Consider the following 26545-nt stretch of genomic DNA (forward strand, 5'->3'; position numbering starts at 1 on the left):
TGCTGGAGGTCTTTTTTGATTCTGGGACTGCATGGTCACCTGTGCTGATCAGCGCTCCAGGCTGGGCAAACAGGAAATAAAATTCAAAAGTTTGCAGGGTTTTTCCTGTCTACCTGGTCAGTGCATCCGAGTTCAGATTGCTGTCCAGAGCAGTCACAGTGGTGCACTGTGGGAAGCTCCTGGAGGCCAATGGCGTTGAATTGCAGCCACACTAACCCTAATTTGAAATGGCAATGACGATTTCAGCGCTATTCCCCTCGTCGGGGAGGAATACAGAAATCGATTTTAAGAGCCCTTTATGTCGACAAAAATGGCTTCATTGTGTGGACGGGTGCAGGGTTAATTTGATTTAACGCTGCTAAATACGACAAACTCGTAGTGTAAATCAGGCCTTACAGAAAAACTAGTATCACCATAAAAGTCTGTTAATCTTTATCATTGATTTACGCAGAACTACCGCCTATCTGTATAATAAGATTTCAGGATTGCTGACTTGTGTGTCACTCTAAGGTAGGGGTAGTCAATAGGCAGCCAAATCCAGACTGCCAGATGCTTTGGATATGATTTCAAAATCTTTTTATTTTACTTACTACCATCATTAATTTTTTTTTTTAAATTTTCTTCTCTGGAGTCTTGACCTTGACTACACCTTTACCAAGAAAAAAAACACCAGAGTGCAGCAAGTTTCAGCGCTGTAAAGTGCCCATGTAGACAGTGCACCAGCGCTGGGAGCTATGCCCCTCATGGATGTGGATTTTTTAGAGCCCTGGGAGAGCTCTCTCCCAGCGCTGTGTCACAACCACACAAGGCAAAGCATTGCTGCGGCAGCTCTTTAGCGTTGCCATTGTAGACTAGCCCTAAGGCATGTAACTAAGCCATGACAACAGTCCTAGTCCACTGGTTCTCAACCGGGGGTGCATAGCTTCCTGGGAGTCAATGAGCCAGTTACAAGGGTTCTGCCAAAATAAACTGGGCTTCAGCCCTGAGTGCCACATCTCCTCCATCCCTTGACTCACTTCAGTGGGCCACACAGCCTGTCTTGGCTAGGGAGGGGAGGGAGGAAGCACTACCAAAACTTGCAGCGTCACTTCAGAAGAGGTTACCTCTCGGCCACTGACTCCACAAGCAGACAACAGCTAGCCAAGGAGACATATCACTGCTCTGCCCTGCTACATCAGCACTTCAGGGAGCAGAGCCCAATGGAAGGCAAAAATCGGGGAAGCATGTGACCTCACGTGACCCTTCCCCACACATCACCTGTGGTTGGAGGTCTGCAGATTTGTCTATTTAAATTTACAGGGCCCCTGGGTAAAAGAAGGTTGAGAACCTTTGAGAAGTAACTCCACCAATCACCAAGCTTACTCTACAGCTAATATATATGCAACAGTTTCATTGATTGTGTAAGGGGGAAATGCACAAATGGTGGATTACTTGGCTCAACTGCCATAGTTCTTCAAAACTAATCACACAACCAGCACACACACAAGAACCCCAAACACAGATAGCGAAAGATGTGCCTCATTTGCCACAAGCACAAATCAACACAAAATCTCCCAGCACATCACACACTCAACTCACCCTCACTCACATTTACCATAAAACCATATGCTTGAGTGGCAAAGTCAAGGGTCATCACCAGTATGCAATAAGGCACTAGTATACACTTGTCTAAAAAAATCATGGTCAGGGAGGATTGATTTAAATCAAAATTATTTAAATCACTCTTTTAAATTACCAAGCTGGAAACCTTTATTTAAATAATTGATATACTGGTTTTGCATTTGTGTTCTTTAGTTATTTTCCTAAAGTAAGATTCCATATAGCTGATTGGTATAACAACTAAAATATGTTAATTTGATACTAAATATAGACTTTACCCTAAATTTGATACTTTTTCCTTACCAGGACAATACACTGTATCTATGCACATTTATTTGAGCAATTATATCACTTAATATGTATTTGTTCAGCTTCTTATTACTATTATTTTAGAAAATGGTGAATGACATTTATTTACTAGATAATTTTTACTCATGTCTCAAGCTGCTTCTGAATGGAAACTGGAATCCAATTAAAAAGCCAAAAAAGCATTACGATTATTTAATTAGAACAAAGCTACCTTAAGGGGCTGCATACATAAACAAATAAGTTTATCAAAACATTTTTTAAACTTATTTATTAAAGATAGGAACTACTACATGTAGTTAATGGATTGCCATATTGCTTCTGATCACTATTGGTCGAATTTTTCAACAGCACCTCAAGATTCAGATTGTTGAAAATCTCACTAGGCATCTTTTTGCATCCTTAAGTGCCTAAATACCTTTGAAAATGTGGTCCCATATCCTCTAAGTTTTTAGAATTAGCTCTCATCCTCTCCCAACTGGTTTTAGTTTAGAGACCAGAAGAAAAGCTTGCCTGCTATTTTAACTTCCAAACAGTTTGTCAACTTTTAATGAATTAGTTCAAATGAAGAAAATACTCTCTCTCTGATGTGCTTACTAAGCTGAAATCAAAAGCAATTAGAACTATAGAATATCAGGGTTGCAGGGACCTCAGGAGGTCATCCAGTCCAACCCCTGCTCAATTCCCAACTAAATCACCCCAACTAGGGGTTTGTCAAGCCTTACCTTAAAAACCTCTAAGGAAGAAGACTCCACCACTTCCCTAAGTAACCCATTCCAGGGCTTCACCACCCTCCTAGTGAAAAAGTTTTTACTAATATCCAACCTAAACCTTCCTCACTGCAACTTGAGACCATTACTCCTTGTTCTGTCATCTGCCACCACTGAGAAAAAGTCCAGATCAGGCCTGCACAACATGTGGCCCACGGCCGGGATTCAAAAGGCTCTGGGCTGCCCGCAGCCACAGAGAGCCCAGAGCCCTTTAAATCTCAGCCGCCGGGGCCAGCTTTAGGCCAATTCAACATATTCCCCTGAATCAGCCCGCCCCTAAGAGGGCCCCATGCCCAAGCCCCAGCACTATGTACCGGCAAAAGCTAGTGCGCTGTACCGGGGTAGCCCAGCTTCCCCCCCGGGACAATTTAAAAGGCCTGGGGCTCCCAGCCGGGGCTGAAGCCCCAGGTCCTTTAAATTGCCCCCAGAGCACCATTGCTGGAGCCCTGGCGTAGGGCTGTGGGGCTCTGGAGGCTATTTAAAAAGTCCAGGGTTCCCGTCGCTTCTACCGCCCCGGCCCTTTAAATAGCCACCGGAGCCCCACCACTTCCCCAGGGTTCCCATGGCTATTTAAAGGGCGTGGGGCGGTAGAAGAGGAGGAGCCCAGGCCCTTTAAATACCCCAGAGCCCTGGGTAACGGGGGAGGGTGTCTCCAGCTGCCTCTGCTGCCCTGGTCCTTTGAATAGCCCTCTGGAGCCCCACCACGTCCCCAGGGCTCTCACAGCTAATTACAGGCTGCGCCAGTGGAAGCAGGGGAGCCTCAGCCCTTTAAATACCCCTGAGCCCGGCTGCTGCTGCTACCCTGGTGGGGGAGGCAGGAGGAGGGACACTTACATACAGGTGGGCTGTACCCTATGTACCTGCACCAGCTGCCGCAAGCCAACCCTTCTGCACCTGTTGCCGCAGCCACCATCTCCAGCCAGCCCCACACCCCCTTCCCTGTTCCCCCAATCCCGCCGCACCCCCCTGCCTGAAGCCAGCCAGTCCCGCACTCTTTGTCTCCAGCCCTGCCCCCATGCCGCACCCCCTGTGGCCCTGCCTGAAGCCAGCCAGCCACCCACACCTCATCTCCAGCCTGCCCCACCCCTTGCCCTGTCTGCAGCCAGACCCTCACCTCCAGTCCCCTCCCCTGCACATCTCCAGCCAGCCCCATGTCCACTGTGGTGCTGCATTCCCAGTAAGAAGTACCTGCACACCTGCTTCAATGAGGTGGGCAGGAGCAGCTGAGACCCATACATGTGCACCCTAGCACACCCTCAGGGAGTGGCGGAGTTCATTTTCGTAACATACCCATCTTTTAAAAAAGAATTTAGTAGGTTAACATACATCTGTATTTCCCTGGACTTGTCAGGCTTTTTGTTTCTAAATCGCATCCGAGAGGAAAATACGGACGTATGTAACCCATTTGGTAATAAAAAACATACCGTGGCAGAACTTTTAATAGGGAACCAGTTGCTAGAAATAAAGGCTTTTTTTTTTTTTTTAAACACACATTTTTTTTTCCCAGTCATCCCTGCCGGGCCCCGCAAGAATGTTCGAATTGTGCCCCTCACTTCCTAAAGGCGGCCCTGCCAGCCGCGGACAGGATTCAAAGCTCTGGGCTCCCCCAGCCGTGGGGAGCCAGAGCCCTTTAATTCTCAGCGCAGCCAGGAATCAAAGGCTCTGGGTCTGCCCACAGAGACCCCGGCCACGGCTGAAGATTTAAAGGCTCAGGGCCCTGCCGCCACAGGCAGCCTAGAGCCTTGAATCCCGCAGCGGCTCCAGCAGATGGCTGGGCTGGGATTTAAAGGGTTCAGGCTCCCTCAGCAGCAGGAGCTCTGGGCCCTTAAATCCCTGCCCCAGCCCCGCAAAGCTCCGGGTTCCCCCAGCTGCGAGCCAGGCCCTTTAATTTGCCCTGAGGGCTCCTAGCCCCTCTTCAGCTGGGAGCCCCTGGTTGATTTAAAATCAAGTTACCTCCTCCACCCCCAACCATCCTTTTTGGCCCACAGTTGTTTTGGTGTGGCAGCACTGGGAAGGAGGTTTGTTTCCGCAGGGCTGGCGTGTGCTGGCAGGGTGTTTCTGCTGGCCGGAGTCCTGGGGCGGGGGTGTTTCCGTGGGGCCAGGGGATTTCTTTGGGTAAGGTGGCCCTTGCCGCTTTATGAGTTGTGCAGCGCCTGGTCTAGATCCACTCTCTTTAAAAACCCCTTTCAGGTAGTTGAAAAGCAGCTATAAAATCCCGCCCCCCCCCATTCTTCCTCTTCTGCAGACTAAAACAATCCCAGTTCCTCAGCCTCTCTCATAAGTCATGTTTTCCAGCTCCTAAATTTTTGCTGCCCTCCACAGGATCTTTCCAATTTTTCCACATCCTTATAGACTCACAGAATATTAGGGTTGGAAGGGACTCAGGAGTCATCTAGTCGACCCCTGCTTAAAGCAGGACCAATCCCCAGATTTTACCCCAGTTCCCCAAATGGCCTCCTCAAGGGCTGAACTCACAACCTGGGTTAGTAGGCCAATGCTCAAACCACTGACTTTCCCTTTGTGGGCCCAAAACTGGAAACATGTATTCCAGATGAGGCCTCATCATGTCGAATAGAGGGAATGATCACCTCTCTTGATCTGCTGGCAATGCCCTTACTTATACAGTCCAAAATGCATTAACCTTCTGCAGCAAGGGCACACTGTTGACTCATATCCAGCTTCTCATCCACTGTAACCCCTAGCTCTTTCTGCAGAACTGCTGTCTAGCCATTCAGTCCCAGTCTGTAGCAGTGCATGGAGATTCTTCTGTCCTAAATGCAGGACTCTGAACTTGTTCTTATTGAACCTCATCAACGAGAACCTAATCCTCTAATTGTCTAGGTCCTCTGTATCACTTATTCCCTACCTCCAGCATATCTACCACTCCTCCCACTTAGTGTCATCTGCAAACTTGCTGAAGTGCAGTCCATGCCATCCTCCAGACATAATGAAGATATTGAACAAAACCGCCCCAGGAATGATCCTTCGGAACTCCGCTTGATACCGGCTGCCAACTAGACATGGAGCCATTGATTACTACCTGTGAGCCTGACAAGCTAGCCAGCTTTCTATCACCTTATAGTCCATTCTCCACCATACTTCTTTAATTGCCACAAGAATACTGTGGGAGATCATATCAAAAGCTTTGCGAAAGTCTAGAATAACATATCACAACCATTATCTCCTCATAGAAGGCAATTACTTTTAGTCAGGCAGACTTGCCTTGCGAATCATGCTGACGTTTCTGATCACTTTCCTCTCCCTAAGTGCTTCAGAATTGATTCCTTGAGGACCTGCTCCATGATTTTTCCAGGGACTGAGGTGAGGCTGACTGGCCTGTAGTTCCCCGGATCCTCCTCCTTCACTTTTTCAAAGATGGGCACTACATTAGCCTTTTTCCAGTCATCTGGGACCTCCCCCAATCTCCATGAGTTTTCAGAGATTAAGGCAGTGGTTCTCAAACCTTTGCACTGGTGACCCATTTCACATAGCAAGCCTCTAAATGCAACCTCCCTCTTATAAATTAAAAACACTTTTTTTATATATTTAAACACCATTATAAATGCTAGAAGTGAAGAGGGGTTTGGGATGGAGGCTGACAGCTCACGACCCCCCATGAAATAAACCTTACAACTCCTTCAGGGAACCCCTTCTGCACAATAAAAACTGAAAGTACAGTACTTACATTTGGAAAAATGCAAATACCAGCATTTGCTGCATTGTAAAGACTGAAAATAGAATACTTAATACAGTATGTGATATTGTGACATATTTATAAAGCTTGAGTTAACCTCAAAAGTTTGAGATGTTTCACTCCGATTCTGTATGTAACTCAAAAAAAGCATCAGCACTCTTTAGCTCATTAAAATTTGAGGAATTGCTGATGCAGTATCTTGTCTATTTATATTAATGGATCATAAAGCAGGCCATAATTTCAAATTTAATTTTAAGCAGATAGATAGATAGATATAGATATATACATACACACACACACATATATATAAATAATTTTTTAAACAAGTTTTTTTATTTAATCAATTTTTAATCCACTCTGGTCATGGTAGGCCAAACCCAATGAGTATATCTAACAATGCACTGGGAATAACAGCATGGTAAATAATACATGGTCTGTTGTTCCATGTTTCTCTCTATTATGGTGCCATTTCTCAAGGGGCCAGTCCTTATTTTAATCAAAGTTATAGAGACTAATTGGAAAAAGACAGCTCCACAACATTGTACACTTTCAGAATGTAAAATAATAAGTTTTTGTTGACTTGCTATTTGTACATTTTGAAGGGCCAAGTTTTTTGTTGTTTGTCTGTACTATGAAAGTGATCTACCCATGGAAAGTGTTTTATGTGCCAATTGTTTCCTACAAATACACGTCTTGAATTTGCAAACTAAATGTTTTATTCCTCTCTCTGAATGCCTTCTGTTAAATACAACAGCTAGTAGAAAACAAGGCTTCCATTTACAGGATTTCGCATGAAAGAGATGAGATCATAAAAAACTTTCCCTTCTATTCATGGGGCAGTGAAGGGTGGAATGCCTAATCAAAAAATAAACTCATTAACAACGGGGCAGATAACCACTCACAAAATTATTGTTATTCTGAGATAAGCATACGTTTTTATAGCTACATCATTTTCCTTCCAAGCTATTTTGTTCCTAAAATTCTCTTGCAGAGTACAGAGAAACAATTTGCAACTTTGAATGACAAGAGGTCAAAAGGACATTAAACAGCAACACTCTCTTTTCACTGCACCAGTGGCAGCCAGTTCCAGCATAATTAAGGTTCTGCTAAAATTCTACACACAAGTTGTCAGTTCTGGTGCAAATGAACAATTGATGTAAACAAAATTCTAAGCACTAGTGTGTGTAAAATCACTGGATTTTCTTATTCTGTTGCACTCAATGAAAAATCATGTCTGTCCTCCTCCACACTGTGCACCCTCACAGCAACGAGAGGAATACAGAGACAGATTCTACCAGCATAGGTGGAATCTTACACTGCTGAATGGAGCTCTCTCAGGCCACGTCTACCCTATCTGCTGGATTGGCAGGTAGTAAATCGATCTATTGGGGATCGATTTATCGTGTCTCGTCTAGACGCGATAAATCAATCCCCAAATCGACATCCGTACGCCACCTCAGCAGGAGGAGTAAGCGGAGTCGACGGGGGAGCTGCGGCAGTCAACTTGCCGCCGTGAGGACAGCCAGATAAGTCGAATTAAGATACTTCGACTTCAGCGACACGAATAGCACAGCTGAAGTTGCGTGTCTTAGATCGAGCCCCCCTCCCCCTTCGTGTAGGCCAGCCATCGGATGGAGAGAAGAGAGAAGAAAAAAAAAGAAAGAAAGAGTGAGCCAAATACATAAGGCTTGTCTGGTGGCAGAACTTCCTCAATCTTGCAACTCCATGCCAACATGAGTTGGAAGCTCCAGAGACACAGGGTCTTTCATTTCTTTCTAATGAATCTTTCCCTAGCCAAATGAAGCAGCAGTGTCAATGTTTTTAACTTTTCAGACTACTTCTTCCCCCTCAGTTTCTGTGGTTTTGCCCACTTCCCTGTTCAACTTGGTCTACTATTCATTTAAATCCCTGTTTTTTAGTAGTAGTACCTATGGTTATCACAGATTGAGCCTTTGTCATTTCCGGGTGTCAAAGAAGACCAGAGACTGCTTCTCAATGAAACTGATTATGAAGAGTTGTTCAGAAGACTCATAACAGAGACATAAAATCATTGTCATGGCCACATTTCAATTAAGGCATCAGACATAGCACCTGAAGGATCAAGCTCAATGTTCTCTTCAATTTCAATACTGAATGAAATTTTAAGTATCTTATTTGATCTTTAAGAATACAAAGAAAAGAATAGATTTTCTTCACTTTTTTAATGCTGAGTACCAACCTTCTTGTTGCTTAACTTTTAACAATATTCCCTTCACCTTAGAATTTTCATCACTTCAATCCATTCAATTCCTTTACTACCACTCCCTTCAATTTTAAAGCATTAGTAGATAACTGACTTTATATATCTAAACACTTATTATTGATCAGCAGCTTTCAGATTTATTACAATTAGAATAACAACCACCTACTGAATTCAACCATTTGAAGACTAAAATAAAAGGCAAGATTGCAAGCTTTATTCAGAATCATGCTATGAGACACCTTGCCCATCTTCTCGACATGTCTACTTTTTAGCTGTGTTAAAAGTTTGTAATTCCAAATCTTCTCCAACAAATAAAGGCAGTTGATTCTATCCACTGGCAAAACTCCCCTCTAATCACCAGTGATTCAACCCATTGCCATTCCCCTCAGTATTCTAAACTATTCTGAAACTCTTTCATTATTTCCTAACACATAAGAAACTCAATGTTCTCATTACTGAAACTGCAGTCCAATGTTTCTAATATAAGCCCCCCTTTTAAATACATGTTATGATCACGTAAACTTCAGCATGAGATATATATGACAAAGTTTATTGGACTGAAATTCTCTCTTAAAAAAAATCCCAAACATATAGAAACCCACTAGGTTTTCACAATCCTGGGTTAATTACATTTTCCTAAGAAAGCCTCCCATCTCTAAGGCTTTGTCTATACTGGACTTTCATCAGTAAAACTTTTGCCATTCAAGTGTGTGAAAAAAAATACCCCACTCCTCAATGACAAAAAAGCGCTGGTGTAAATAGCGCTGCGCCGGTGGAAGAGCTCTCCTGCCGACAAAGCTACCGTCGCTGCTCGTTGGGGGTTGAAGTTTTTTGTCGGCAGGAGAGCTCTCCACTGTTAAAAAAGAGAGGCTACACTGCGCACCTTTTAGCGACACAGATGTGTCACTAAAAGGAGCATAGTGTAGATACAGCCTCAGTCAAAGATCAAAAGCCACTATCCACAGAAACTCATTTAATGAAAACTTAAATTAGTTTGGTGGTCTCAACCCAGTTTGGTGGACTTAAGCTCATAAACCACAGACAATCATTGCCAGTCTCAGAAAAACACTGATTTAACAGGATAAGAAACTAAACTATTCCCTGCAACAGAGATGATCCCTTCAAGTAAGGAGTACCAGAAGGGCACTGAGGGAAAACTTGCATTGCTACTATCCATTCTTTATTTGTTCTGTGACTAGAGGACTTTACAGAGGACTTCTTGGGTCTTAGCTACACTAGGGAATTTTAGAAGAAGATCTCTCCCTGATACTGATACACTTTTTACCACTGGAACACAATGGTAAACATGATTAATATATCTGGCGCATTACCTATACTATGGCTCCCACTGATAAAAATTAACTAGTGGAAACTTTTTCTAAAACTCTTTCATTTAAATATTTCCTCAGGCTGATATTGTAGAGTATGAAATACATTTTTAAATGTTCCTCTCTCTCTTCTCTCTCTAAATGTCACTGACAAAAATTAGTTAACCATAAGATGGAAACTCATCCTTCCTCTCATTACCTCTTAAACATAAAAGATTAGCAGAGCAAGATGCTCTGGTTCCACTTTATGGAAGAGTGAATTTACTGGCAAGTTCTCATTGGACCATGGACAAAAACAAAAATGAGTAATAAAGAGAGAGATATTGGGCTCTTAAATCTAATAAGAAATAGAGTAGATAATTTTGTTCCTGGTTCACTTGTTTTGTTTTGTTTTATTTCTTTACTGACCACTATGCTGTATGCTGTTGTGCTTATAACTGAGGGGTAGCCATGTTAGTAGGTATCCACAAAAACAACGAGGCATCCGGTGGCACCCTAAAGACCAACAGATTTGGGCATAAGCTTTCGTGGGTAAAAATCTGAAGAAGTAGGTTTTTTACCAACAAAAGCTTATACCCAAATAAATCTGTTAGTCTTTAAGGTACCACCGGACTCCTCATTGATATTGTGCTTATAGAATCATAGAACTGGAAGGGACCGCGAGAGGTCATCTAGTCCAGTCCCCTGCACTCAAGGCAGGACTAAGTATTATCTATACCATCCCAGACAGGTGTTTGTCCAATCTGTCCTTGAAATCCCCAATGATGGAGCTTCCACAACCTCCCCAGGCAATTTATTCCAGTGCTTAACCACTCTGGCAGAAAGTTTTTCCTAATGTCCAACCTAACCACCCTTGCTGCAATTTAAGCCCATTGCTTCTTGACCTAACCTCAGAGGTTAAGGACAACAATTTTTCTCCCTCCTCCTTGTAACAACATTTACTGAAAACTTATGTTCCTTCTCAGACTTCTCTGTTCCAGACTCAACAAACCCAATTTTTTCAATATTCCCTCATAGGTCATGTTTTCTAGACCTTTAATCATTTTGTTGCTCTTCTCTGGACTCTTCAATTTGTCCACATCCTTTCTGAAATGTGGTGCCCAGAACTGGACACAATACTCCAGTTGAGGCCTAATCAGAGCGGAGTAGAGCCGAAGTATTACTTCTTGTGTCTTCCTTACAACATTCCGGCTAATACATCCCAGAATGATTTGCTTTTTTTGATGCCTAAGTTTTAAGCATCTAGAAAACAAAATCACAAAACAATGGAATCCACGAGATCTGAGGTAGGAGCCTACACTCCATATATAATGAATGGAGACAGACAGGCATGTTAGAATGCAATGCACAAAAACCAGAACACTAGGCAGGGAGCTGCGTAAACTAGCCAATGGAAAATGCCAAAGAGAGGTGTTGTAAGCCCCACCCTTCTCACAGCATTCAGTGCCTAATTCCAAGGTGCAGAGAGGCACCTCTTTCTGCTGAGCAACCCATACGCAGGGATCCCTTTCCTCCAGTCAGGTGGCTTAGGTGCCTAAGTAGTTTCTTACAGGAATAAGTTATTTGTCTTACCTTGCTCCACATAAAATGACCAGACAAGAAAGAGGTAGTGCCAACCTTATATAACTTTTAGTCTAGCGGTTAGAGCACTTGCCTGAGATCTAGGTTCATTTCTGCCCTCAGACAGAGGGAGAAGAAAGGATTTGAACAGGGATCTCTCAGCTTTCAGGACAGTACTCTAACCACTGAACTATGGGATAGTCTGATGCAGGGCCTCTCGCTCTCTCCTGCTCTATCCATTCCACTGTGGATAAAGCATTTAAAAAGGTTATTGGAGCAGCAGGATTGGACCCTAGGGGGTCTCACCTCCAACATGGGTGCCCTAACCACCAGGTTACAAAGTCATTCAAGTATTTATCTACAGTCACTGGAGGGAAAGAGATTAACTGTGTAGTCTGGTGGTTAAGGCACCCACTGGGATCCAATCCCCCTGTCCCAATCACTTTAAATTATTTATCCATAGTGGAACAGCTTCAACAGGAGACCCTAAGGAAACCCCACAACAGAACAGCTCATAGGTCAGTGGTCAAAGCAGTCTCATGAAAGCTGGGAGACCTCTGTGCAAATCCTCTCCCCACTTCTGGCAGAGAGGGGGGAATTGAATCTGGGTCTCCTACATCCTAGGTGAGTACTCTAACCACTCGGCTAAACCTTATAAGGTGGCCCACCACCACTTTCTTATCCAGTGTCCAGATTGTGAATGGGGCCTGATCTGGTAAGCAGCCCCTGAGCACACCTACTGGACAGGAGCCTGGGCATGAGGTAGACACATAGGTATCTAGAGAACTTTTGCATTGAAAAATTAGGCCATGTCTACACTTACAAGATTACAGTGGCTGAGCTGTACCAATACATCTTGATCGCTTGTGTAGCCACGTTATGTTGACAGGACATCATAAAACCAACTCAATGAGTAGCAGTAGCTATGCCGGTGGGAGAGTATCTCCCGACATATTGCTGTGTACACAAGCGCTTATGCTGACAAAACGTATGTTGCTCAGGGGTGTGTGTTTTTCACATCCTGAGCGACAAAAAATTTGCTGACATAAGCACTAGTGTAAACATACCCTTAGGCTCTGAATGAGTTTAGACACCCACAACGGTTTGGCAGGAGTTTTGTGGATCAGAGTGGAGCCTAAACCTGGGTCTTGGGCACCTAAATCTGAGCCTAAGGCACCTAAGTCTAGAGTTTAGATGCTTTAGTGCCTTTGTTAATCAGGGCTTAAGTGACTTGCCAAAGGTTACACAGAAGTTTAAGGTAGGGCTAAGAACATACTGCTGACCTCTGAATTGACTTCTTAGCAACAAACTGCAGCTTTCTAATACAAACGGGCTCGAGTTTCTGTACTGCGGACAAACATAAAATAGCGATAATAATTCTTACTCGCCTTTGTAAAGTACTTAAGATCTACAAGTGAAAAAATAGCAGCTAACTGGAAAGCATTATCATTCGCCACATTTTTCAGATGGTGTAAGCAAGGAACAGAAGTACATTGACTTGCCTAGAAGGCTTTAGCTGTGCAAAAAAAACAAACAAAAAAAACCCTATGTGGGTTCTAGTTTTGGATCTGACGATTTGCTGATTAAACAACATCTGAAATGAAGTTAGACTATGCTGCACATGTATGTTTTGTTAATTTAGCTACCTAAAGAATATATCTTGTCAGGCATGTAACAAATGAGACAGGATTTGAAGGAACCATTTTCAGCTCTTAATTTAATCTGGTGATCCATCCCATCCCATCCCACTTCTTTATATTTCCTACTGTGTAGATAAAGGAAAACACTAAAAACAAAAGTAAATGTTTAAAACAAAACAGACACTATGAAATTCCAAAACCTTTACAAGACCAAAACAAAAACAAAAACCCCAGCAACTTTGTTTCAAACAACAATTAGGGCTGTTAAATAACAATGTAGTTTATCATCACATTATTTAGAAAAAAACAGACAGTGGAAATGAAAAATTAAGTACCTCAACTCTTACACTGCACATAAGAAAGTGTTTATTTGTTAAGTATAACGAAATGCATTTACTCACAACAACCTTCACTCTGATCTAAAAATACTATTCTTTCGCCAATACACTCACACAAAACTCTTTTTAAAAGAACAGAATTTTATATTTGAGATGAATGACACATGTTGACCTGCTTCTAATGCAAGTTCACATATATACATTATTTTCCTAATCACTAATGGTTATCAATATTAAAATGACAGTCAAATTTATTCCCACAACACAACAATTATAAGTACTTCAAAAAAAATTCAAATGTCATTTGATACATATTAGCTAATAATAGTTCCCATTTAAGACTATCCCTTGAAAGAAAACTCTACTGAAATGAAGATAGCAAAAATCTTTTAAAAAAACCCCAGCAAACCATGGGTTGGAGTTAGGGTTGTGCTGCGATGAAATTTCTTTATATGGATGAGAATGCGTTCATCCAGGCAATATTTTTTTTAATCCTTAACTATTAATTTCTTTGCTTTATATCCAAATGAATTTTGTGATTGACAGTGTAGTTTACTCTTAGCAACTGTCACTTTTTAAAATTACATAAACTTTTATTTTCTATTAAAATTATAAATTAAATAAATATTAATAAATAAATAAAAATTAAATTTCTAGCCTACGAGTAGCTTAAGTTACTTAGGTCAATATCAAGAGTAATTAGCCCCCCTGTAATAATGTCACCTACTTATCGTATGAACCAAGATGCATGTTTTCATGTTCTTGGCTGAGTGAGAATCAAATGTAATCAAAGAATGACTAAGTAAACAAGCAAAAAGTTTACACGAATTTGGTTATTTTGGTTTGTGTTTTATTTTTAATATTGCCAACTCTCTACATACTGATAAAAAGAACATGTCCAGAACGTACAGAAAGTCACAAGACTCTATTTGGGTAAAATCTTTTATTTCCGAGAACTATAATCAATGGACTATAAACGTTTCTTCTATAGTGCCTTTTATCAAGGACATCTTCACAGCACATAGATTGTTTCCATACAACTGATATGACACAACAAGAAATTAACTCTGCGAGGGCTGTTTTGGATTTTATTATTTTAAGTCACTGGGAAGAAAAACGTTGGGCTTGTTCTCCAGAGTGGACTGATTTAAATCATCATTTTAAATCATGATTTAAGTCAGCAAACAGAAAATCTCTATTTAAATAATTGATTTTGTTCTGTATTTGCATTTTATTTTCCTAAAGAAAGTTAGTTCACGTTTATAATCATTAAAACACGTTCATATGCAACTAAATATAATCTTCACGTTAAATTTGGTACTTTTTTGCTAACCAAAATGATTCACTAAAACTATAAGCATTTATTTAAGCATCTACACAGCTGAGTACACATTTATTCAGATTCTTAGGTTTTACATTTTTATGATGTTAGAAAATAGTGGATGACATTTATGTACAAGATTATTAATTTTTTACTCATGATTTGTGTCAAGCTAGATTTGAAAAGGAAATTGAAATTCAATAAAAAAATGCATAAAACAGCATTTTAAAATTAGTTCTTTATTAGTCAAATAAAAATACCTTAAAGTGCTGGGTACATGTATAAAATAAGTTTATCAAAACGCATTTTGTACTTAAAGCTAACTGATTTATTAAACAATTAAATATTATCTATAGTGAACTGAACTAATTGCTTCATGATTTTAGACCTAGTAGATCTCATCCTCTCAGACCTCTTCATTATTCATAGCTTGAAAGAGGAAAACAAGTTTTTCTACCTTTTCAATTCCCAACTGATGTCTCAACTTTGAATAAGCTAGCTACTGAACTAAACTAGTTCAATGAACTGAAATGAAGAAAATATTCTCTCTGTACCTGCAGAACAGGCTACTGCTGTCAAAAGCTGGTCTTAGCACTTCAGCAAGTTCTGGTTCCAGATGCTTAGCCACCACTTCAGTGGTTCGACTTTCTTTAAATCTTTGGCAGCAAACCTGTACTGCTTGAATATTTTTGTTTTACTTAAATTTAAATTATTTTAATAGATTATATAAGTTAGGCCTTAATGTAGGTTATCAAATTAATATTTAATTTAAAAATTATTTTTTTAAATAAGTTATTTAATTTTAAAAAGCATTCAAGTTTTATTTACTCTGTTGTTCTGTCAATCTCCACCTAAACCACGTTCACATAATACTCACAGGTTAATTTAGTGTAAGAATAAAGTATTCCATCAAAATGTCACTAAAGTGATTTGAATAACTGATTTATATTTCACTTCAATTAGATATAATCGTTACATTTCCTGGAACATCCTGAAAGGTTTTACCCATCCTATTGTGTCCTTTTCTACTAATAGTTTGGACTACAGTGAAGACATCCTGAATTCTGATTTTATAAAGCAGCCATTTCCTTTTATCCTAATAGAATTTAAGATATTTGCTTAAATGTATGTAAGAGACATTAATCATAACAGTATCAGCTGCAATATTTACAAGTAAAAGAGAAAATGGGATGGAGACTATCCCCTTGCTTAAGTTTTGCCTCAGTATACACTACTCAGTAGATTTTATTTGGAAAATAAGTTTTTCTTGATTATTATATAGTATGGCTACAATCAGGAATGAAATAAAAATCAATCGCTCTGATTAACTTATATGAAACTAAGGTAGTTTTTTTAAACCACAAAAATAAAACTGAGAAAGAAACAAAAGCAGTTTTTTCCCCATTCTCTGAAAATGCTCACGCAGTCAAAGGGAGACAATTCACTTTTTGGAAGGAGTTAGGAGAAAGAAAAAGATTTCAAAGCAATTTTTTAAACTAATTGCTTCTTTTATTGAGAGACTATGATGTGTTCACTGAGGTCCCCCTTCCCAGTCTTCTTGTGGCATCCTTCATCTTCATGCTTAGATTATAAGCTGTTTGGGGCAAGGGAGGTCTTTTTGTTACATGTGCGTTCAATGCCTAGCAAGATGGGTCCCTGATTTGGGGGCTTTACGTGCCACCATAACAAAAATAAATAAATCCGAGAGTTTAACAAGCATATCCTCAGAGACGGGGAGCAGCAGCCATGCCCTGACCAGAGCAACTGGATTTCCAGCCATGGACTCTTTCATTGAATGGCAGGAAATGACAGCCACAGAGCTGCTGTGGCATCTTTCAATCCCCTTTTACCGGCGCCTGCTCTCAGGATACAATATTCAGCACCCAGAAGGACAAAGTCCTGCAGTGGGGAGGAACAATCCAGTGGGGAGGGGAAAGAGTACTTGGCAAGACAACTGACAGCTCCTCACCCCCCCCCCCACACAGACTCCCTTCGTTTAAAGCCCCCAAGGTCTGCACCCTGTCTGCTGCCACCCCACCCCGACTCACCCAGCAGCGCTTTGAGGTGCTTGAGGCGGGTCAGGACGTCCTTCTTTGGGTCCAGAGCTTTCTGTGTAGATTTCTTGACATCAGCGTGGCTCCTTCTGGAGAACATCCCGCAGGGGGAGACACTCCCTGGCGGCTGAGATGGGGGATCGGAGACTTCCTGATGCCAGGGGGCAAAAGGGAGAGCACCCCCTGCCGTGGGGGAGGAAGAGCGTCCCTGTTAAGAGGGTGAGGGGAGCTGGAGATCTGCTGGGGGAAAGGAGCAGCAGCGCCCCCCTGCTGAGGGGGGCAGGAAGGACCCCTGCTCGGTGGGGGAGGGGGCTGGAGAGCTCTTCTGCGGGGATGGGGGCACCACCCCCCCACTCTATGTCTGAGGAGGGGGAGGGGAGAGGTTCCCTGCTGGGGGGCCCGAGGGACGCCCCCGTTCGGACGGGCCGAAGAGCTGTTACTACGCCGGGGAAAAGCTCCTCTGCTGCGCCTCGCGCTGTGCTCCGCTCTCACTCCCCGGGGTGGGCGTGTAAACACGGAACTGACCGGACGCCGCGACGGTTAACTGCCTCCAGCCCGGCGCCGCACTGCGCAGCCGCCCCCGGCCGGACTGGCCTCCCCGTGGCGCCGGAGAGCGCGAGCCCCGCGCCCTCCACCACCCCGCGCGCGGCTCCCCGCCCCTCATCCCCCGAGCGAGCGGCGAGGACAACAGCCACCTCCCGCAAATGGGGACCCGCGAGCGCCCCTCTGCGCGACACTACAGCCCCCAGCGTCAGCGCGGCCGGAAACGCGGCGCCGCTTAGAGCGTTGCATGGTGGAGTTGTAGGCAGTGTAAAGCCACTTTACAGCCCCCCCCCACAGAGTTTCTGTGCGCTGCGTCCTGGACTCCCTCCCCCCCGTCCCCCCGCCATTGACAGCGGCTCTGCTCTGTGACCTGCAGGGCTCCCCCCCCCCTTGACACTGGCTCTGCGCTTGACCTGCAGGGCTCCCCCCCACCATTGACACCGCTCTGCTCTGTGACCTGCAGGGCTCCCCCGCCCCCCATTGACACTGGCTCTGCGCTGTGACCTGCAGGGCTTTCCCCCCTCTTGATACCGGCTCTGCGCTGTGACCTGCAGGACTCCCCCCCCGGCTCTGCACTGTGACCTGCAGGACTTCCCCCACCACTGACACCAGTTTCTGCGCTATAACCTGCAGCTTCCCCCACCCCGACACCGGCTCTGCTCTGTGTCCTGGAGGGCTTCCCCCCCAATTGACACCGGCTCTGCACTGTATCTGCAGGGCTCCCCTCTCCATTGACACCAGTTCTGCACTGTGACCTGCAGGGCTTTCCCCCCTCTTGACACCGGTTCTCCACTGTGACCTGCAGGACTCCCCCCCCATTGACACCGGCTCTTCGCTGTACACTACAGGGCTCCCCCCCATTGACACTGGCTCTGCGCTTTGACCTGCAGGGTCCCCCCCACCATTGACACCGCTCTGCTCTGTGACCTGCAGGCTCCCCCCCCATTGACACCGGCTCTGCGCTGTGACCTGCAGGGCTTCCCTCACCGCTGACATTCTTCTGGCTGTGACCTGCAGGGCTGCCCTCATTGACACCAGCTCTGCGTGTGACCTGTAGGACTCTCCCACCCTCCATTGACACCTGTCTTGCATTGTGACCTGCGAGCTTCTCTCCCCCTGACCCCATTGACACAGCTCTGCACTGTGATCTGCAGGGCTCCTTTATAAGCTTTCCCAAATCTGGACCTTAGCGTCCAAAATCTGGGTGCCTGCATGAAACCCTCTAAGCTTAATTACCAGCTCACATTTGATCTCTCTGCACCATCCAAGAATTTTCCCGTGTCTTGCTCACTCTGGTCTCCTCAAAACCTTTCCTGGGGAACCCCAAGACTCAGATGCTTTGAGTCTCCAACAAAGGGAAATAAACCATTCCCCCTCCCGCACCTCTCTCCATCCAGAATTTCCTCTCTGGCTAACCTGAGAGTTACTGATGCAATCTCTTACATCACAATACCAAGAAGCATGTCTCCTCTATTCCACAAAGAGACAACCAAATACAAGGGAACAGAAATGATTCTATCTCTCTTCCCCCTCCACCCAATTCCTGGTGCTGCAGAGCTTACCTCTGTAGATCTAACACAAAGAGAATCCCCTTCCCTCCGTTCCTTAGCCTACCAGAGAAAAAAAACCTCAAACAGGTTTAAAAAGAAACTTTATATAAAAAGAAAGAAAAAGACATAAAATCTTCTGTATCAAGGTGACAATTATACAGAGTCAATTGCTTAAAAGAAAAAATTGAATAAACAGCCTTATACAAAAAGATACAATTTAAACATTCCAGCAAACTCCACCCATGTAAATACAAAAAAACAATACAGACCTATTGGTTTTTCTACCTTTGTACTTACAACTTGGAAACTGAAGATTAGAAGCTTGAAGATAGAAAGAAAGAAAATTCCCCTCTCATAGCTGAGAACCAGAAAGACAAAAAGCCCCCCCAAAATTCCCTCCCCTGAGCTTTGAAAAATCCAGTTTCCTGATTGGTCCTCTGGTCAGGTGTTTGGTTCCCTTTGTTAACCCTTTACAAGTAAAAGAAACATTAACCCTTAGCTATCTATTTATGACAGCTCCCCCACCTCATTGATACTGGCTCAGTGCTGTGACCTTCAGGGCTCCCCCCCCCCGACCCCGGCTCTGCACTGTGACCTTTGGGCACCCCACACACACACACACTGACTGGTTCAGTGCACTGTGACCAGCTGGGATCCCCCCCTACACACACACACATTGACACCGGCTCTGTGTGCTGTGACCTACAGGGCTCCCCCCGCCACATAATCTCAATCATGTTTTGAATAGCTGTGTATTATTTATGTATTTTTGGTCCAAACAATGTTCTTAAACTCTGCACCTAGTAAGAAAACAAAAGGCCAAATAGATTTGCACAGGTATAACTGAGAGCAAAACATGACTCAAAATTCCAGACCACACAGAATGTGATGAGATTCTGAGGCATGGAGGGGTGGGTGTTAATGTTAGTAAACTCCAACTCAGAATTAAGACCTAAAAAAACAATCTATCTCATGCAAGTAAATTACCAAGACCCCTTGCTGTCAATCACAGAAGAATATAAATTATTTGTTGGTGAGAAAGGGTGGGTGGGGAAACTACCAGAGCTCACAAAACTGAATATTCTTCTCCACTCAGCTCTATTGTACCATTTTAACTAGACTGCTTTAAAATCAGTTAAATCAACGCAACTTTCTCATGTGGACAAGGCCTCAGTCCCCTGCACCTCCCTTCTCCCATCCCTGAACTCTCCAGTGCATCTTTCATTGGGTGGAGGCAGAGTGGATGTTGAGCAGGTCTCTCTCTTGTTCCTCACAAACACTTATTTTACTGGTGACAGTGGTTGAGGGAGTCTCTGCTGCTCCCCACTGCTCCCACATTCCTTCCTCAGCAGCTGCTTTTCTCCCTGGAGATGGGGGAATTTCCTAACAATTCTCCCCTTCTCTGTCCCCTTCCTTTCAGGCTCCTTTTGCTCCAGCAACATGCCTGTCAGTGGTGTTCCCTCTTTCCGCTCCTTTAAATAAAAACAGGTGATCCAAAGAGGCAGAGACTTATAACAGCAAAAAGCAGGCCTGGGAAAGAGGGAGGTCTTGGCATCTTGCCTTGCTGAGGCAATTTTGCTACCTGCCAAGGTAGAATGGACGTGGGTAGGGAGTGAACCTAGCCATAGAGGAAGTGGAAGAAAGTCGTGTAAGGTTGCAAGCAAACACTGAACATCGGAAGGAGAGCTGGGGAGGTGAGAAGGGTTGAGACTTTTCATGATAGCATGTCCTTTTGAGTTCTGGTGGATTGGGTCTCACATTTACTGAGTTCTGCTGAATTCTATTCCAATTCCAGCCCTGCAATTACTTTCATTTGCTCTCTGCTGTACATTTCTGATTTTTGTCCTTTAATGTTCTCAACTTTTGTGATTTTCTTTATCACCGTGTTCACTATATTTGGTGTTTTTCTTAAGGCCCCAGCTCCTGGAATCAGTTGATTATGTGAGAATATTAGCTTTTTTTTTTTTTTTTCGTGGGGTGTGAGGAAGAAATAAGGAACCGTGTGGCCCTCATGGTTTCAGATAAAAGCTCGAAAACATGACCCAGCTATAGCCTTGGGGTTTGAAAACCAGAAGGCAAAGGAAAAGAACCCAAATTTAATATTCTCTTAAAATCTCATGATTTTGGGGCCTGACTCCTGATTGTTTAACAGACTTGGGGTTGACAATCCTGCATATTTGCTTGGTCTTTTTATCCCAGTTTTACAGGCTAACATCTCATATTAGGAAAAGCTTTAAATCTTGTGAAATTGTCTTAAGTTATTTGTCATGTGTTATTTGTCAGAAAAATTGCAGCTTCCTGAGAAGAGTGAAATAGGTCATTACTGTTTCTCATGTTTAAGTACCTCAAATAACAAATGTGGTTGGTTGAGGCAGAGCATTACTCAAGGTTTGGCTTCCTCCTTCCTTATCTAAATTAGAAAAATGATAAATTTCAGTTTAGCTCTTCTGATAATTTCTGCTATTTCCACATTTCTGCCTCTCCGTTGTTAAAAAGGAGTTGTTTTATTTTTACATAAAATCTGTTGCTATTGAATTAGTCTAATTTTCCTCAAATCACTTAACTTCACCCAGGGTTCCTGAATTAAATACATGATGCCCTTCCAAGAGTGTTTCCTAATTAAAAGCTACTTCCATGCAGGTATGTTTTAGATATAGAAGATGAACATAATGTCACTGTGAATTTCCATGACCAAACAAGAAGTCAGTGCTCTAGAAAAAGTGGAGACATTAAATCTGCTCCACTTTCTGATCAAATCTGTAATGCTATTATTTGCTACACTTCAAAGATAAAATCTTAACAAAAATAGTACTGTAATCAGTACACAAATAATACTTTATCATTTTATGGCATTTGCACTGAGGAGTCAAAGCACTTTATAATAATCCTCAGAACGCCAGTTATGTGGTAGGAAAATATTATTTCCATTTACAGATGCTAAAATTAAGTTAGCCTGCATGCCTAGCTCACACAGCAAGTCAGTGGCATGATTAGGAATAGTACCAAAGAATCCGAACTCTCAGTCCTCTGCTATAACCACTCAATAATAATATCATAATAGCGATACATTATGGTCATATAGTGACTTGCGTTCAAGGATCTCAAAGCAGTTAATTGAATCTCACAGCAACCCTGTGAGATGGATAAATATTATTCTTTCCATTGTACAATGATTTAGCTGAGGCTGAGAGAGGTGAAGGCTATAATTTTCAACTTGGGTGCATAACTACATCCATATTTAGGCAACAAAAGTTAAACGGTCCTATTCTTCAGAGGTGCTGAGTAATAGTATTGAAGTCAGTGGGAGCTGTGGCTGCTTAACACCTCAGAAAATTGGATTACTTTTACCTTGTTAACCAAATATGGATTTAGACCTCTAGTTTTAGGCACTCACATTGAAAAGTTTGGCTTAAATTACTTGCTGTCAAAGTCACACCAAGATGGGCATAGAATCCAGGTCTCATGATGCATTCCTATGCTTTAACAAGACTGTCCTTTCTTTGTTAGCACTGTGGAGCACAGTTCCATAAAGTACAGGGTGACTCAGCATAGCATAAAATTTGTATAACTAGAAAGAATGGATTTTTAAAATTGCATCCGTTTAACACTGATCTCAAGTTATTTGGGCCAAATTCTCTGACTTTAGTGGCGTTATGCTATGGTGTTATGTGGTTAGGTCCTATGATGGTGTCCCTTGAATAGATATGCAGACAAAGTTGGCAACGGGGTTTGTTGCAGGCCCTAACCACATCAGCCACACCATCAGGGCCTTGTTGGCCTGCATATCTACCAATGTGATATATGCTATCATGTGCCAGCAATGCCCCTCTGCCATGTACATTGACCAAACTGGACAGTCTGTATGTAAAAGAATAAATGGACACAAATCAGACATCAAGAACTGTAACATTCAAAAACCTCAGTAGGAGAACAGTTCAGTCTCCCTGGACACTCAACAACAGACTTAAGAGCGGCAATTCTTCAACAAAAAAACTTCTTCAAAATCAGATTTAAATGAGAAACGGCAGAACTGGAATTAATTTGTAAACTGGACATCATCAAATTAGGCCTGAATAAAGACTGGGAGTGGCTGGGTCACTACAAAAAGTAATTTTCCCTCTGCTGATACTCACACCTTCCTGTCAACTGTTGGGAATGGGTAACGTCCACCTTGATTGCATTGGCCTTATTAGCACTACAAAGGTAATTTTCCCTTTCTTGATATTCACCCCTTCTTGTCAACTGTTGAGAATAGGCCACTTCCACCTTGATTGAATTGGCCTCGTTAGCACTGACCCCCCCATTTGTTAAGGCAACTCCCATCTTTTCATGTGTTGTAATATGTATATTGCTTACTGTATTTTTCACTCCATGCATCTGATGAAGTGGGGTTTAGCCCACAAAAGCTTATGCCCAAATAAATTTGTTAGTCTCTAAGGTGCCACAAAGGCTCCTCATTGTTTTTACTACAGAGTTAGGTTGATGCAAGGCAGCTTATGTTGACCTAACTCTGTAAGTGTCTACACTAACATGTTGCTCCTACAGATGTAACTCACCTGCTATGCTGACTTAATAACTCCACCTCTACAAGAGGTGTAGCACTTAGGTCAACATATTTAGGTCAAAGCAGTGTCTGTGTAGGCATTGTGTTACTTATTACATTGACTTTAGTGGCCTCCAGGAGGTGTCCCACAATGCCCCAGCGTGACCCCACTCTGGTTACCATTTTGAGCTCTGCTGCCCAGCAGCCAGGTACACAGGTATATAGCCCTCCCCTCTAAAGCCCTGCAATTTTTTGAAATTCCATTTCCTGTTTGCTTGTGGAGAGCTTACCTAGGGACTGCCCAGCTGACCATGCCAGCTCCGCGCTGCAGATGATCTCCTACCTGGAGTACACAGGAGACAGTGGATCTCCTCGGTCTGTGGGGAGAAAAGGCTGTTTAGGCACAGCTCCTATCCAGCCCTAGAAACGTCAGTATCTACGAGCAGTTTGCTCAAGGCACGGGGAAGAAAAGCTACAAGAGGGATGTGCAGCAGTGCCATGTGAAAGTCAAGGAGCTGTGGCAGGCATACCAGAAGGCAAGGGAGGCTAACAGTCACTCTGGTGCAGAACCACAGATATGCCACTTCTACAAAATGTGGCATGCCATCCTTGGCAGAGGCCATTCCCTCGCCCCCCATCCCCATGCCAAGAGCTCTGTGGATACTTTGGAGGAGCCAGAGTCACCAGTCCTCGGAGTGAACAGTAAGGATGAGGTGTTGGACAAGGAGGAGAAGTAGTATGGGAGACAGGCAGCTGGGGGATCCAGTGGGCACAGTGGGCCTTGACTTGTTTTTGACTCTAGAGCAGTCAAACCAATCCCTACAGTCCAGCATGGCTGAGTCTGATGCAGGGGAAGGAACCTCTGGTAAATATACAGTTTGCTTTGATATTGCAGGGGCACATCTGTTCATTTACTCTTTTTTAATAATGCCAGAAAAAGTAACGAAATAACCAATAGAGACAGAGTTGTTATCTGCTTCTCATTGTCCTGTACAGTTAGGCAGAGGGAGCCCTGCAGAACAGTTTGTTTATGTCCCATGAATCCTCCATAGAGATCTCCATGAAACTTTCCTTAAAGTAGTCTGCAATCCTCTGCCAAAGGCTTCTGGGGAGGGCTGCCTTATTTCTTCTGCCGTGGTAGGACACTTTCCTGCACCAGTCAGCCATTTACTTCAGCAAGCACCATTGCAGCACTAAGGCTAGCAGCATATGGCCCCAGTCTGCAGCCAGACATGTGCAGGAGCTGTTTCCTTTCAGCCTCTGTTACCCTCAGGAGTGAGATATCAGATACAATAATCACCACTGTGGAAAATGATGCCGGTATTCAGTTCAGATGCCCTATCCACATATACTGATGCCCATGTACTCACCTCCATTATCGTTCCAAATCGCCCCCTTCCTTTCCTGAGTTGTATTCAGCATGTATGGGACTGCCACCGTGCTCTATGATCCCAAGGAAAAGTGAGAACCTAGTGCTTGCTGCTTGAGTGGATCAAGGGGAGTACATAAGCTCTCAACAGTACCTCTGTGCATTGTATCTTTTGCAGCTAGAAATGTGGCCTGGAGGGTATCTCCATCCACATCAGTGGAGTGGCTCAACCACATAAGGAGAAAAAGGGAGAGGATGTGGGATGACATGTTCCAAGAGATCCTGGAAGCCTGTGGTGCTTTGGTTACTGAGCACAGGACTTGAAGGCTCACCCTCGGAGACAGAATGGACAGGGATGGTGTGGAGAGGAAAAAGGCCCAGGAAAAGGAGAGGGACATGCAGCAGGAGATGCTGGAGCTTCTCAAGCAGCAAACAGGCGTGCTGGAGACTCTTGTTGACCTTCAGGTTCAGCAGACCTGTGCTTGCCTCCCTTTGCAGGCCATAGAGAACTGCATTCCAGAACCTTCCTACACTCCCACAACCACCCCACATTCTACATGGCGTACGGGCCATTGCATTACCCCTTCCACTCCCCCCGGGGGAGAATACAGACAACCACAGCCACACATACATTGACCTGTGAGAAATATGGTTGGTGTATGTGTCTGTGAAATGGAAATGACTGTTCTTTCCCCTTCAAAGTTTCTTCCCCTGTATTTATAAAGTTTCATTTAGTTATAAATGTGTCTTTTTGCATGGGTTCAGAATAAAAGTCTATTTAGGGAAACTTAAGTCATCTTTATTAGTTCACAGCATGTGCTGCCAGGGGCTGACATAATTCTTATTCATGCGATAGGTGCATTTGCAATGTTGTATTACTACATACACAGCACTCATTACAAATTCATACTGGGGCACAAAAACACAGTGCCAGGCAGACCACACTACAGTAACACACATCACCATTGCTGACTATTACAATGGTCTTTCAAAGCCTCCCTGAGCTGTATAGCTCCCCATTGAGCTCTTCTTATAGCTCTGGTATCTGGCTGCTCAAAATCAGCAACGAGCCATTCCACCTCTGCCCTCCAGTGCTTGTTTCTTGAACTCAGAACCGGTGCTCCAAGAATTGTTTCTTTCTATGTCCCGCAGCTTAGCCTCCAAGGAATTGTCATGTTCCCACGATCCTCTGGCAGCTCTGTAAATAGTGCAGAATCGGGCATCTCAGGCTCGCAATGCTCACCACAGTCATGCAGAGCTGGGAAAGATCTGTGCTTTTCACAGAGATAGTGGACATGCGGGTTTCAGGGCTTTCGAAAAGAGGTGCAAAACATTATGAGATGCAGGTAAAATTATGGGATGGAAAAAATGGCATCATGGGATGTTGAAGCCATGGTCCCAGTCACCCCTGCATGACTTGTTTGCCACCATGAGGCATTGCAAATCCTTCCCAAAACACCCTATGCTAGATGGGGATAGCACAGTGGGATAGCTACCTACAGTGCACTATTGGATGCAAGTGCTGGTAGTTAGGACGTGCACCACCGACACAAGGAACGTGGACGTGCAAAAGCAATTTGATTACTGTGGTGGCTGAAATGACATAACTTAGGTTGACTTAATTTTGTAGTTGACAATTTTAATTTTAGTGATAACTTCGGTCAACTTAATTTTAATAAGACTTTCCC

The 26545-nt window shown here is 43.4% G+C and overlaps 1 protein-coding gene across 5 annotated transcripts in view; it reads right to left on the bottom strand.

Moving 5' to 3' along the window:
• Nucleotides 1-17374, bottom strand: part of RALGAPA2 (Ral GTPase activating protein catalytic subunit alpha 2) — a 327987-nt gene extending 310613 nt beyond the window's left edge. For 3 of the 5 annotated variants that reach the window (XM_075064508.1, XM_032790845.2, XM_032790843.2), the window contains exon 1: nucleotides 16847-17349. Coding sequence is in view for 2 of the 5 variants with exons in the window: in XM_032790845.2 (XP_032646736.1) it covers nucleotides 16847-16952 (106 nt within the window). In the remaining 3 variants the exon portion in view is untranslated. Of the gene's footprint in view, nucleotides 1-16846 lie in introns of all 5 variants that reach the window. The other 2 variants (XM_075064510.1, XM_075064509.1) reach the window with 2 other exon arrangements.
• Between the last annotated feature and the right edge of the window lie 9171 nt (nucleotides 17375-26545).

Source organism: Chelonoidis abingdonii, chromosome 3, assembly GCF_003597395.2.
Source record: "Chelonoidis abingdonii isolate Lonesome George chromosome 3, CheloAbing_2.0, whole genome shotgun sequence".
NCBI lineage: Eukaryota > Metazoa > Chordata > Testudines > Testudinidae > Chelonoidis > Chelonoidis abingdonii.